General features: G+C 39.0%; 1 protein-coding gene across 4 annotated transcripts in view; it reads left to right on the forward strand.

Moving 5' to 3' along the window:
- Positions 1-4,176: 4,176 nt before the first annotated feature.
- The window catches only part of LOC108714283 (microtubule-associated serine/threonine-protein kinase 2), a 143,508-nt gene continuing 133,674 nt past the window's right edge, over positions 4,177-14,010 (forward strand). Inside the window, exon 1 of one of the 4 annotated variants that reach the window (XM_041590442.1) lies at positions 4,177-4,617. In XM_041590442.1, coding sequence (XP_041446376.1) covers positions 4,492-4,617 — 126 coding nt within the window. In that variant the 5' untranslated portion in view covers positions 4,177-4,491. The remainder of the gene's footprint in view (positions 4,618-14,010) is intronic. The other 3 variants (XM_018258372.2, XM_041590443.1, XM_018258373.2) reach the window with 3 other exon arrangements.

Consider the following 14,010-nt stretch of genomic DNA (forward strand, 5'->3'; position numbering starts at 1 on the left):
CAGGAGGCAGGCAGATCAGGTTCAGAGTTTCAGGCAGGAATCAGGATCAGGATAGCAATGGCAAAACACACCCAGGTTCTATAGCACAAGAAACCTATAATTCGGCAGGGTTTCAGTGTCCAGGGCGCCCTTTTATGACAAAATCCCGGCACCAGTGATGACGTCATCATGCAGCGACGCTGCACCAATGTGTTCAACATGGGCACCGCCATCTTGGATTTTCATCGGCATCAGTGATGATGTCATCAGGCAGAGACGCTGCACCGATGTGTTCAACATGGGCACCGCCATCTTGGATTTTCATTGCGATCGCCAGGAAGGTAAGCAGCGCCGTCGGGTGCTTCTGACAGTAGAGGAGCATAGTAAGCGGTTGGGTGAGTATATAGAGATGAGTTCAGAAATGTAACATACAGACTTGTTACTTTTTTGTTATCTATATTTATATCTTCTCCTATGAAGCTGTTTTTACAATGTAGTTACTTTTTCTAGTATTGGGATTCTTAAATACTGCTATGGAGATGAGTGATTGGTTACTAAATACATAGTAAGTACATTAAAACAAAGAAAATACAGTTTTTACAGATGTGTATTATAGTTACTAGAACCAGCTCTAAAGTTACACAACTCAAATCAGGTTTCCTTTTTCCATTGAGAGAAATAATTGGTAGACTCTTACTGAAATGATACAAAACCTCCTATGTATCTAGTTACTAATGTATTCATAAATATTATAGGGTTTTATCTAAGTTTACTTTTTCAAAGAAAGAAAGTTACATTTGCCTTATATACTGTAACTAAAACAATACTTTGCAGCAGGATTCATAAGTATGACATCTGTACAGTGTCTGGAATATGTAACAGATGCCAATGTCTGTTTTGTTATTGTTGCTAGAATATGTGAAATTACAAGCAAATGACATAACATTACACTTACGCTAGAAAACTGTTCAGTTTATCTTATGTAAAGGTTTACATTCACAAAACTTGTTGCAGAGCAAATTTGCACCTATATAGTAACCTGTCACAACCAATCATCGATTCATTTTTACAGACAGCTAAAGGTAGAATACTGAAAGCAAATAAAAAAAGGCCTGTAAAAGCTGCAGACCAGACAAAGTGGACATCTTATTGGCCCATCTATGGAACCCTTCCGCTTGCATGTCAGACTGATATTTCCTGGTATTCCTGGAACTTACTATCTAAGATCCCTAAAACATTTACACACACTCTGGTCAGTTTTATTATGAGCTAATTAACCTGATTGTATGTTTTTGGAATGTAGTACCTAGAGAAAACCCACACATATGTAGGTAATTGACCATATATCTGCTAGGTTCAAAAATCCCATTGGCATCTCCCATTCCCAATAAGTCTCCAAATTAATCTATTATGAACATTTGGCCTGAGGGCGCAAATGATCAGATCATCCCAATTTGACCCAGTATGTTGGTGGCCAAATTAGATTAAGATCCACTTGTTTGACGACCAGACAAAATAACAGCATCTTAAAGCGTATGCCCAGCTTAATGCTTCAAGTTGGGAAGTATGCTCAGTAGGTGTCCCTGTGCCTAACAAATTGTCACCGCCCCAATCATTTAAGCTTCAGTTGTCAGTGGAAAATTGGACATACATCTTTTAAATGCTTGCCCTATCAGTCAAAAAACAAATTATTACTAAGCTTTAGTTTTACACAAATGTACACACAGTAAAATATGATGACATCACCTTGTATGCATAAAGTATTCCTTCTCCGCACAGGTGCATTTTGAACAAACAAGTTGAAGCTGTTTAGGAGCTACTGCAGGAGACTCTATAGAAATTATATTCCCAAACTACTACTTTACCTGCCAATAAGGGCACTGTTATTGTGGATAATGCTCAAGCTTTCCACAATAGTGGCAGCAAACACTGGAAAGTTCTGTGTCTTATAACCCCTATTTTGAAGTCAGGTACATTTTACCTGATAAAAAAAAAAGAGTTATGTATACAGCACCACCTGCAGGAACAGAGGGCAGAAAAATGATTGTGCCTTTTTACAGTAATTATGCTTGATGATTAAAAACCTAGTCAGATGATTTATTGAAAAAAAAAATCAGATTTATGTGAAATTTGATTTGGTTGCCCATAAACCAATGACAGTTAGTGTTCCCTCTGTTAAGCTCTCTGCTGCTTAAAAAAAGAGAGTGATACATCTTTATGATCCACAGTTTAATAATTTCCATTTGGGACCAAATAATAAATTATATAGTGAATAATGTAGCCCCATTGTTACATATAGGGATAGTATAAGTCTCAGGCAGGTGGGTCAGTACCAGAGAAATAACCACGGAGACATGAGACAAATTCTAGGTCAGGAACAGACTGGGGTCAGAACCAGAAAATACCACAAGGAGCATGGATCAGCAACAGGAAATCAGGAGCAGGAAATCAGCACCAAGAAACAATTAAGCTTGACTTACAGAAGGCTATGTGTGAGTGCACAGCAGGGGTTTTATAGCCACGCTGATTACAAACTTTTAGGACCTGTGGACAAATTGACTACATCTAAATTCACTAAGCCTACCTGGAAACTAAAGGTGACCAAAGGATAAACTTTGAGCCCGCCTGTCTGCTCAGATAGAGCAGTAGCAAGTAGGCTGCATAGAAGACAGCAGGTCACAGGTCCCCACGCACTTGACAGTATGACTTCTGCCCTATTAGCACCCTCTGCACTAGTGTGGTAGAGACCCCCCACAAAACTCCCTCACCAAAGGAAGTGGTAATGAAGGTGAGGAATGGTGCTGAAAGGAACTACAGACAGAAACATTGCAAGTAATGGACAAGGAGACAACCAGAGACAGGACGCAATGGAAGTAAAGGTTGAAGGGATACTGTCATCGGAAAACATGTTTTTTTCAAAACGCATCAGTTAATAGTGCTACTCCAGCAGAATTCTTCACTGAAATCTATTTCTCAAAAGAGCAAACAGATTTTTTTATATTCAATTTTGAAATCTGACATGGGGCTAGACATATTGTCAATTTCCCAGCTGCCCCAAGTCATGTGACTTGTGCCTGCACATTAGGAGAGAAATGCTTTCTGGCAGGCTGCTGTTTTTCCTTCTCAATGTAACTGAATGTGTCCCAGTGGGACATGGGTTTTTACTATTGAGTGTTGTTCTTAGATCTACCAGGCAGTTGTTATCTTGTGTTAGGGAGCTGTTATCTGGTTACCTTCCCATTGTTTTTTTGTTTGGCTGCTGGGGGGGGGGGAAAGGGAGCGGGTGATATCACTCTAACTTGCAGTACAGCAGTAAAGAGTGATTGACGTTTATCAGAGCACAAGTCACATGACTTGGGGCAGCTGGGAAATTGACAATATGTCTAGCCCCATGTCAGATTTCAAAATTGAATATAAAAAAATCTGTTTGCTCTTTTGAGAAATGGATTTCAGTGCAGAATTCTGCTGGAGCAGCACTATTAACTGATTCATTTTGAATTTTTTTTTCATGACAGAAATTGTAATTTCCAGGACTGGGCATCAAAATGACATCTTTGCTCCATTCTTTAGCCACAAGTTTGCTGTGTCAGTTGTCATGTGGGAGCATATTATTTCAACATTGAAATTAAACCTTTCTGCTTCTCTGTTGCTCCCAGCACTGCAGAAAGTATTTTTATGGCTCTAAGAGGGCCAGGGAGGCTTCTAATGGCAACCCTGTGTTCCATCTCTGTATACAACCACCTCTTCAGCTTATAATGGTCATGTTTCCTATATAAATAATAATTTTAATTCCCTGGGTACCTGTGTGTGTGTCTGTGCTTTATGTCCAAAACATATTGCTGACTATGTATGTCACTTTACATGAGACTTGGAATGCTGTGCAGCTAACGTGTGCCTATTTTGGGGACACTTGTATTTATAGCTCATGGGCCTAGGTAGGAGTGTTACTGGTAGGCCTTTACAGGCGGATACAGGATCATTTGTGGGGTAAAGAATATCCTGACGTAAATTAAAAACATGTTTATCAAATTTTAAAAAAAAACATTCCTATCACGTCTCGTACTAAAAACATTTCAAGACACTGCTTTTTCACAGGAGGACGTAAAGGACACCAAAGAGCCCTGATTAGCAGAGAGTGAACCAATGAGGAGCAAGAACACATGCCGTAATCTTTTCAGGATGACTGAGTGCAGTTTTTAATGACGTAGCATTACAAACGATTTCTCACCCCCGAGGGCACGCCCCTATTCGTCACTAGATACGCCCACATCTGTCGCGGTGGCTGGTTGCAGCGGCGGGTTTGACAGGAGACATTGGATGTAGTTCCGGCTGGCGGGCGGCGCACTGATCGCTGCGGCCGGAGGTTGCGAAGGGGTCGCAAACTGCATTGGTGCCTATGGGGTTGGTGCAGCGGTGAAACCGGCATGTAAAAGCTTACGCTTGTCTGGAGGGTCGGGGAGACATGGTGCAGGTATCCTTTGAGAACCCTGGCTGACCGCCTTGATTAAAGAAATGAAGCGAACACGGGGGAACGCAGAGAAGCCGCAGCCCACCGTGGGCGCAGAGGAAGCCCGGGTTGCCCCTGTGTTACGTAGGAGAACAGCTGGACCAGAAGAGAGAGCTGGAAGCAGAGATCAGGTGATGCGCTGCTTAAAATATATCCATTGTCATTGATAATCCGCTGTATTGCCTAATTATGTATTTGCCTAATTAACTAGCTAATCATGCAGTGCCTTGTTATTCCATGAAAGGAATGGGGGTGGGGGGGTCTGACTGGAATCAAGGTAGCTAGGGAATTCCTCCAGGTATATTTCTGTGATACTAATACTGAGCCCATGTTACTAATGCAGCAGACACAAGTCACACCTCAGGCAGTGTATGCACTTTACATGAGCCCAAGAAACCCTCTAAAGATGGCAGTTTGTTGATCTAGCACTTAGGTTTCTTTGCCATGTGCGATCTATTAAATTCTCCCCTAATATATTTGTGGTTATGCCAATATGGGCTAGCTGTCACATTGCTGGACGCTACCTATCACTTAGAAATGTATCATGTTCTGCTGATGTTTACTTTTCATAAGAATAAGGACCGAACACGTTTTTCCATACACCGTGAAGGATTTGGTGTTGACGGAGATCAGTGTTCCTATGCTTTGGTTTCTCGCTTAACAGTGTACAGGTTACGCTATCTGGAAACCCGCTATCCAGAAAGCTCCGAATTATGGAAAGGTTGCCTCCCATAAATTTCTTTTTATCCAAATAATAATCCAAATGTTAAACAATGATTTCCTTTTTCACTTTATAATAAAACAGTATATTGTACTTGATTCTTACTAAGATATAATTAATCCTTATTGGAAGGAAAAATCACCCTATTGGCTTTATTTACCGTTTACATGATTTTCTAGTAGACATAAGGTATGAAGATCCAAATAATGGAAAGATCCATTATCCGGAAAACCCCAGGTCCCGAGCATTCTATACCATACACCTTTACTGAATAGAAATATAGGTGGATTTTAATGATGGTTTGGGGAGGTTAACCTGCACCAAACCACCATCAATGAATTGATGGAGGTAAGATACATGAAGTTGGCACGGCATTTGTCTTGCTATGTCTTCATGGATTGTACCGTGAAATTGACATAGTATTTATATTACCATCTGCATGAGCGCTACACCAATAAGATAAGTTGGGAAACTCCCATTAGACGGCAGCGCCCCACCAGTGATCAGGGTGGCAAAAAAACTGCTCTTCTGCTTAGAATTTCAGCTGTTATCTGGTTGCTAGGGTCAAAATTACCCTAGAATCAGTTAGTGGCTTGAAAGCAAGACTGGAGTATGAGCTGAAAAGTACATGAATAGAAAGGTAAGAAACAATAAATAACAATAAAATTGTAGTCACACAGATCAACTCTTGTGCTACGGGGGGATCAGTGACCCCCATTTGAAAGCAGGAAATAGAAGAAAAAGACAAATTATTCAAAAAATATCAGTTGAAAAGTTACAAAGAACTGGCCATTCTGTAACAAACTAAAATTTATCTTGAAGGTGAACCACCCCTTAAACAAAATAAACATTCCACCTATGTATACAGAGTTAATATTTTCTTTAAAGGGCATCTTTCTTAGGAAAAGCACCCCCGGTGCTGGCTAATAGAGCTTGCATTCCATTTGGAGAAAACAATACTGTTTTGCTCAGAAAAATTCACTTAAGTCACCTGCACCTGGAACTTTCAGTGATAAATACATAATGTTTAGAGTCCCAACATGGCTGCCTACACTGCAAGCTACCTCCCGACGTATGCTTTATAGAGCATTTGCTAAGCAAAATAGTATTGTATCTCCTAGAGTGTGGTGCTGTTAGTCAACACTTTCTGTGGGGGTAAAATTTTCCTATGTTAAGTGCCTCTTAGGGCCATTTTCAGCCTGACAAGTTACCTAGAATATCTGTCAAAAATTTCATATAATGAGTGATGCCATCTTTTAACAGCAGAAGCGCTACTGAACATGCTGCTGATTAGAAGCTTTACTATTTAGTCATTGCACGCTTACTAAAAGTAGTTCAATGTAGTTAAAGTTACCCTTGCTTGTTGAATTATTGTAAGAGCCACTATTCGTTATTTAAATAACATGCGCCATATAAGTCAATAACGATTATGGTGGTATTGCATAGTTGTTTGCATACACAGACAGGAAATAAACCTTTTTCTCCAAGTTGGAGAAAGAAGTGGGGGTGGCAGAATGGTCGTTTTGCAGTAAGATAACTTAGTTGACAGTCAGAGGCACAACATGTGGGCAAGAAGAGAATGCATCACAACTGTTAAGGCTATGGGAGGAAGCTGAGATTGTGTAAATGGTAAGGCTTTAAGTCTTGGGTTATCATGATAGGGGCTATGGTGATTCACAAATCTGGAAATTCTAGAATTTGTAATGTTTTGTAATTGTAGTATGCCGTTTCAAAACCAATGTATTGTGAATGTGACTTCCTCCTGTCATTCAGAGTGAGGATTTATGAGTTTTAGGGCAGTGGCAGATGGAATGTTTTGATTGCTGCAGTCCTTTCAGGAAGAACTTGAGCTGGCAAACTGTATATCTCTGCCAATGGCCACTTCCCATTTACATAGTTCTAAAAACAAGATAAAGCTAAACACTGTTAAAATCTGGTGCTACCATATTTGGATGAGCAGTTTGGCTGATTTTGACCATACTGTCCGCCCTTCTGGACATGTATGCCATTTTAACAGATCTTCTTGTTGATGATTAGGAATGCTTAAAGATTTAATCTTACAGAAGAGGAAGTGAATAGCCACAGCTCCTTTCTGTGCAGTACTTTCTGGCCTTTGGTCTGAGCAAACAGAACAGAACAATAGGAAGTTGTTCATATATGTATATGGCCACGCATATGGTGTTAATGTGTTTGCCCGGGAGCTGATTGGTCAGAGTATTGGCCAGTGTAATATAAAGCAGCCATTTTTAGATTAGGTTTAGAGGTACATAGTTTTTCGGAGGCAGAAAAAATGTACTTTTTGGAACATGGTCCTGCATTTTTATGTCTTAATTATACGTTTGTATTTTATAATACATATATCTTAAAAATCAGAAACATTTTCAAACAATAGAAATTAATTTATAACTAATATTTATGTTGTAAAAATAGATATTTTTTTGGCTGTTCAATTTTAGAAGCGTAGTGGTAGCCAAGTCTGGCATTTAAAGATTTTCAGTACGCAAGTGCTTTGCCCTGAAGGTGTATTGGGGATAAATGTTCAGATTTATTCTAAAGTGATTGTAACTGATTACATTTCATTTTCAAATTATGTATTTGATTCTTCTTGATAAAGTCAATTTATATTTGTATGAAGATTTTTCTCTAATTAAAACCAACTAGATAGCTGCCTGTGCCACAACCACCAGTGCCCACTCCCTCTTTGAGTGAGTAATTGAAAAGGTTTTTGTGATACCATAACATCTTACCCATTATAAAACATAATGGAGCACAATGAGACATTTTACCACTATAGTTTCACTTTGTTAAATTGTTGCAGAATAATAGTATGATGACTATTATATTATCAAGTGTTAATCTAACTGCTGTTGATGTAGCAACCACTACCATAGGGCACAAATTTAATATACCTCACAGTTAGCCAGATTACAAAATGTTGCAGATTGATGGAATCAATCAGTTTTGCATGAAATTTTCAGAATCTAGGGACTCTGCAAGAGAGGTTATGTGAAAAGGGGGTGTATAGAAAAGCTATTGTCATTAGAATGATGATATTAAGAGCTCACTCGATTCCATTCCATAGAGAGTTGTGTATATATTCGATGGCTAAGGGGCAGATATATTAAAGTGTGAGTTTGGAGTTTAACATATAAAAACTCACCCAAGTTCTACTCATTCCTATGGGATTTTTAGAACTGTATTTATCAAACAGTGCTTTCTAACTTTCACCCATTGATAAATACAATTCTAAAAATCCCATAGGAATGAATAGAATGTGAGTGAGTTTTTATTTATTAAGCTCTAAACTCAAATTTAAATAAATCTGCCTCTAAGTGTATTTATTTATTTTTTTCTCAGAAGAATATGGTGGTGGCAGAGAGCCCAAATGACTGTTCATATTGTGTAAGCAAAATCCGGATTATTAAAAAGTACTAGATGATTTAGAATAAATGAGAGGCCAGGAAATTATCGTATGCCTGGTTAGTCAAGGCTCCCATTAGCGTGACTGACGTGTTAGCAAAGGATCTTTGCTTTTTTGATGTTTGTCAATGTTGTCCAATTATACCCCTCCCCAGCACCAATGTCTACAGTTGTAAATAGGCAGTGTATCTTAGTGGCTGCTGTAAGGATATGGCCAGACGATTTGGAACTGGACCTGCAGAGAAACGCAGGCCAAGAATCCAGGTCTGGACTGGGAGTCAAAATAGGCCCTGACATTCCAAGTACAAAGAGGCCCTAACAGGTCCTAGCAGCCCACTAAGTAGTGTCTTTCTATGGCATCTGATCGCAGCCCCTCTGGCATTTGCCTGAACCCACAGATTGCCAGTCCGGGCCTGCAAGAATCTGCTCCTCTGCGGCTGCCCTTCTGTCCAATGTGCCTGTACCTGGGCACATTACCTCTGCTGAGGTGCAGGCCTAAATTTTCACCTAAGTTGAGATTGCAGAAAGGCAATAGCAGACGAGCAGATTCTCAGCCTGCATTTCTCCACAGCCTGAGATCCAATTCATCTGGCCCTAGCCTAGGATTAGTAAAGAATTTGGTTAGAATGAGTAAGTCTTTAATGCAAGGCTTTTGGTTTTAATTTTAACATCTGCAATCTGTAAAAAGATGGTGAGGGCTGTCTTTTCTTGCTTTTAGGATAAATGCTATCATTTTCTCATGCAGGGAATCTGAAAGTTGTCCCAACCACCCATCCCTTTTAACCGAACGTTTTAAGGGCATTTTATCTGCATTATTAATGTACAGGTTTGCAAATAATCCAAGTTTTTAAAAATGATTACCTCTTTCTCTGTAAAAATAAAACAGTACTTTGTACTTGATCCAAGCTAAGATATATTTAATCCTTATTGGAGGCAAAACCAGCCTATTGGGGTTGTTTAATGTTTACATGATTTCCTAGTAGACTTAAGGTATGAAGATCCAAATTACGGAAAGAACCAATATATGGAAAACCCCCAGGTCCTGCGTATACTGGATTAAAGGTCCCATACCTGTACCAATTTGTGGGGATACCAAATTGACTTGGGGGGTCTAACTTCCAGGGAATGATTAAAGACGTATAGAGCCTCACCCAGACTAAAGCATTAGTCCAAATTGTGCACAGTGTTGTGGTGAGAATGCTGGGAGGTCTAAAGTACTAATTTTGGATATATCATACTATGCGGAAGCAGGGGCCTAAGTAGTCTTGAAAGCTTGCATTTTGTAATCTACTAATAAAGGTATCGCCTAATCTATATTCTGCATTAACAGAGGAACAAGGAAGGTTTAACTATATGAACTTAAGATATGTATGCCACCCACCCACTATTCTGCTCCATTTGTATTAGGAATGCCATTTAACTTCTTTCTGGATTAGCCCCACCAAAATATTTTTCCAGCTCATTACAGTTGTTTTTTCTTTCTTTTACTCTTCCCAGACAAATTGCTGTCTTTAAGTCTCCAGCCTGTGCCTTCCCATTGTAGTGAAAACACCATATATCTCATCATTATTATTTTCCTGCATATTTTATCTGGGGTTATTTTTTTGTATGCTGCCAGTTCTGTGGGTTCTAGTTTTAGAACTGTACCTGCAATAGGTTTCTGTTGGTTGGTCACTGATATAGAGGACCCTGTGCGGGCTTGCTTCCATTGATTAGCTTATTACAGTATTTTAAACCGCATTAAATCACATTGGCATCTGCTAAATTAATTTTAGGGAAAAAAAAGTAATTGAGTAATATTAAGGGGGTTATTTATTAAAGGACAAGCTGTGTTTTCCTAAAAAATTAGAGATTTTCAATGGTAGTTTCACTAAAAAACTTTTGTAATATAAAAAAAACCTCAAATTTTTTGACACTTATTATGCCCCGAATCTGCTAAAAGCCCAAATCTTAAAATACTCCTACGTTCATGTAGAAGTCAATGACAGAGGTCCCTTTAACCATTTGAAGGTTTTTTGCCTTCATGATTTTCCGGTTATTTTTTTTAACGGTGGTTTGTGCTATAAACTCGATAAGTTCGAGTTTTTTCAATGATTGCATTCATTCAAGGTTTTACATTTGTGTTTTGTTTGTAAATATATATATATATATATATATTTGTATAGAAAAGACAGCATAGTGGCAAATTTTTAAACAGAAAAACTAACTTTGAAATGCAACAATATCCCTAGATTAACTTCTGTATGCTAAAACATGTTCACATGTGGCGAAAAGTGAGAGATTTCTACATGTGAAAGTAGTGGAAGGAAATGGTTAACCTGTAAGGGAAGCCTTATTCTGAAATGATATATCATCAGAAGTTGAAGAACTGAGCTGTGTCTCTGTAAAAGCTTATCCTCTTAGGCTTTGGGTCTTGACTCCAGCACGCAAATAGATAATCTATGTTCTTAGAAAATGCTCCTGGGTGTGTTTTAAAACTAAGCACATGTATTAAATTGTGGGAAACGAGTTTAGTGATCACATTTTAGCATATGTTTCAATTGAGGGCCTAAACTGTTTGCATATTTGTTTGGCAAACATGTCTGAGAAAAAAAGGAAACAATAAATGCTCGACAACTAATTCTTTATCTGAGTTTTGGCTCCATTTAAAAAAAGAAAAAAAAAGAAAAGGGTGCTGATATTCTCCTTGTTGCTGCCAAATACGGGCAGTAATTCTGCTTTTCATTCCATACAGTGTTAGCCGGAAAGATCTTTAGCATTTAACAAGTGTGACCAGATCTATTTGTTCCAAGATGTTTTGCTCATGGCGCAGCATTTTGTGGGTAGGCAAACTGCACATGATAGGACATTCAGCACAAAATTTGAAGAAATTGGTTACTGCTTTTTCTTTGAAAAACAAATAAAACCAACAAGATGATTTTGTAATTGTTAATTGTGGCACTGCTTGGTGCATGGTGCTGTTTCAATGTGTTGAGCCTGAAGAAGTAATCTAATGGACATGCATTAACCAACCCCCCCCCCCCCGATATTTTGAGCAATATGCAGAGTGCTCAGTAACCGTAACAAAATGCAGAGTGCTCAGTACCCTTTAATATCTGTAGATCTGTCACTAGAATGGCACATCTTTCTTAGCAACTCTTCAGTTGGTCTTCATTTTTTTAATAATTTTTCTTTGCCTCTTTCTAGCTATTAAATGGGGGCCACTCACCCCTGCAGCCAAAAAAACGATTGCTGTGTGAGGATACAATTTGTATTGCTTCTTTTATTACATTCAAAAGATAAGTAGCTGCTGTTATTTCAAACTATAGAGCTGCTGATAAAAAATTAATTCAAAACCACAAATGTAGAAAGTAAAGACCAGTAGCAAATTGTATGAGAATATCACCGTTACATTATACTAAACATTAATTTTAAGTTGAACTATCCCTTAGGGTAAGGCCAGACAAGGAGATTCGGGGAGATTTTGTCGCCTGTCGACTTATCGCCACGTCTTTTGCGTGACTATCTCCCCAAAGTGCCTCAGCGTCTGCATTAGCGCAGGCGATTTTGCGCTGTAGTCTATGGGGAAAAAACGCTGAGGCAGTTCGGGGAGATAGTCGCGCAAAAGACGTGGCGATAAGTCGCCAGGCGACAAAATCTCCCCGAATCTCCTTGTCTGGCCTTACCCTTAAAGTTATGTGTGGCAGATTTAATTTACTAAACACACATTTTAGATATATAGTACTGTGCCAAAAGTTTATTCTGAAGTTTTTACTCCATTTTATAGTTCCAAGTGCTATTTAAGTGTGACAAAATACAGGTTTAGTAATTCTGGTATGAGCCAGTCTCAGCTTGTGATTACACCCAGATTTTTAAAGTGCCTTATGGTGAAGGGACTGGGGATCTCACATCAATGTATATACACTATAAAAGCAGTTCTCATTTACTTTAAGGTTATGTTTGGTGTCCGCCACTAGAAAAGAGCATTTAATTGAGCAGTTTTTTCTTTGTTATAAAATAAAAAAAACTCTTTGTTATTTTTTCTTTGTTATAAAATACTGTTTTTCATTGCATTTGTGCATTGTGCCTTTCTGTTTTGTAGTGACCCATTCGTATAGATGCTATTTTTGATCGATATGGTGGGGAGGGTTAAAGTAACAGTTGCACCAAAAAATGAAAGTGTTTTAAAGTAATGAAAATATCATGTAGTGTTGCACTGCACTGGTAAAACTGATGTTTGCTTCAGAAACACTACTATAGTTCATATAAACAAGCTGCTGTGTAGCAATGGCGGGAATTGAAAAAAGGCTATATGGCACAGGTTAAATAATGGATAACAGATAACACCATTATGTTTTACTGCTTATCTGCTATCTGCTGTGTAACTTGAGCATTTTCTCCTTTGAATGGCTGCCCCCATTGCTACACAGCAGCTTTTTTATATAAAAAATAGTGTTTCTGAAGCAAACACAGCTGTTTTACCAGTGCAGTGCAACATATTTGCGTTACTTTAGGGTAAGGACACACGGGCAGATTCGGGGAGAATAGTTGCCCCGGCGTCAATTCTCCTCTTCTTCGGGGCGACAATCTCCCTGAACTGCCTTCCCCTACCTTCCCGCAGGCTATAATGAAAAATCGCCCAGCTAGATGGCACTCGCGACTATTTTTTTTCCGAAGTTGCCTCGCGAGGAAACTTCTGGCGACTTCGGAAAATGAAGCGCCGCAAGTGGCATCCCATTGAGATTGCGCATACTGTATGCTAATTTGGTAAACGTAGCGTATTGCTTAGAGTAGTTCGGCGCTGCTGGGCTCAAAGCGGTGTTTTTCCCTTGCGGATTGGATGCAGTTTTTATCCCGGGGATGATCTGACGGATATTTGTGAGCGTTCCACACCACGGACGATATCCACACAAGGGCAAGTATAGGAAACCTTTTGCTGGCATACTGAACTGGGGTTCTGCATATATAGCCTTTAGGCTACTACATTGGATACAGCGTTTGCTACAGCTAACTCCTTACTTACCCTGCATTTAACCTCGGCTCAAGGGGCTTCCCCTGAGGGACTTGCAAGGGGAGCCAGCCCCTACCCTGCTTGGGATATAGTTCTTATACAGAGAAGAAGGGACATTTTGGCACACATGCCCTTAATGTGGTTTCTGCCGGGAGTTCACATCTAATACGCTTTACCAAACTATCTATACTGCTCCAACCACATTTTTTTACCTACGCAAGGTTTTTCAACCAGTATAAAAAATAGTGATCACTAATTAACATCAGGGTATTCCCCGTTTTTTGTTTCCAGCAGCGCTGTTGGTTTTTTTTTTTTAAATATGTTTTAATTTGTTTCACTAGCATGGTTATTAATAAATATTGCTTTTTACTGTAATACATTGTGTCTAATTTT

Source organism: Xenopus laevis, chromosome 4L (assembly GCF_017654675.1).
Source record: "Xenopus laevis strain J_2021 chromosome 4L, Xenopus_laevis_v10.1, whole genome shotgun sequence".
Lineage (NCBI taxonomy): Eukaryota > Metazoa > Chordata > Amphibia > Anura > Pipidae > Xenopus > Xenopus laevis.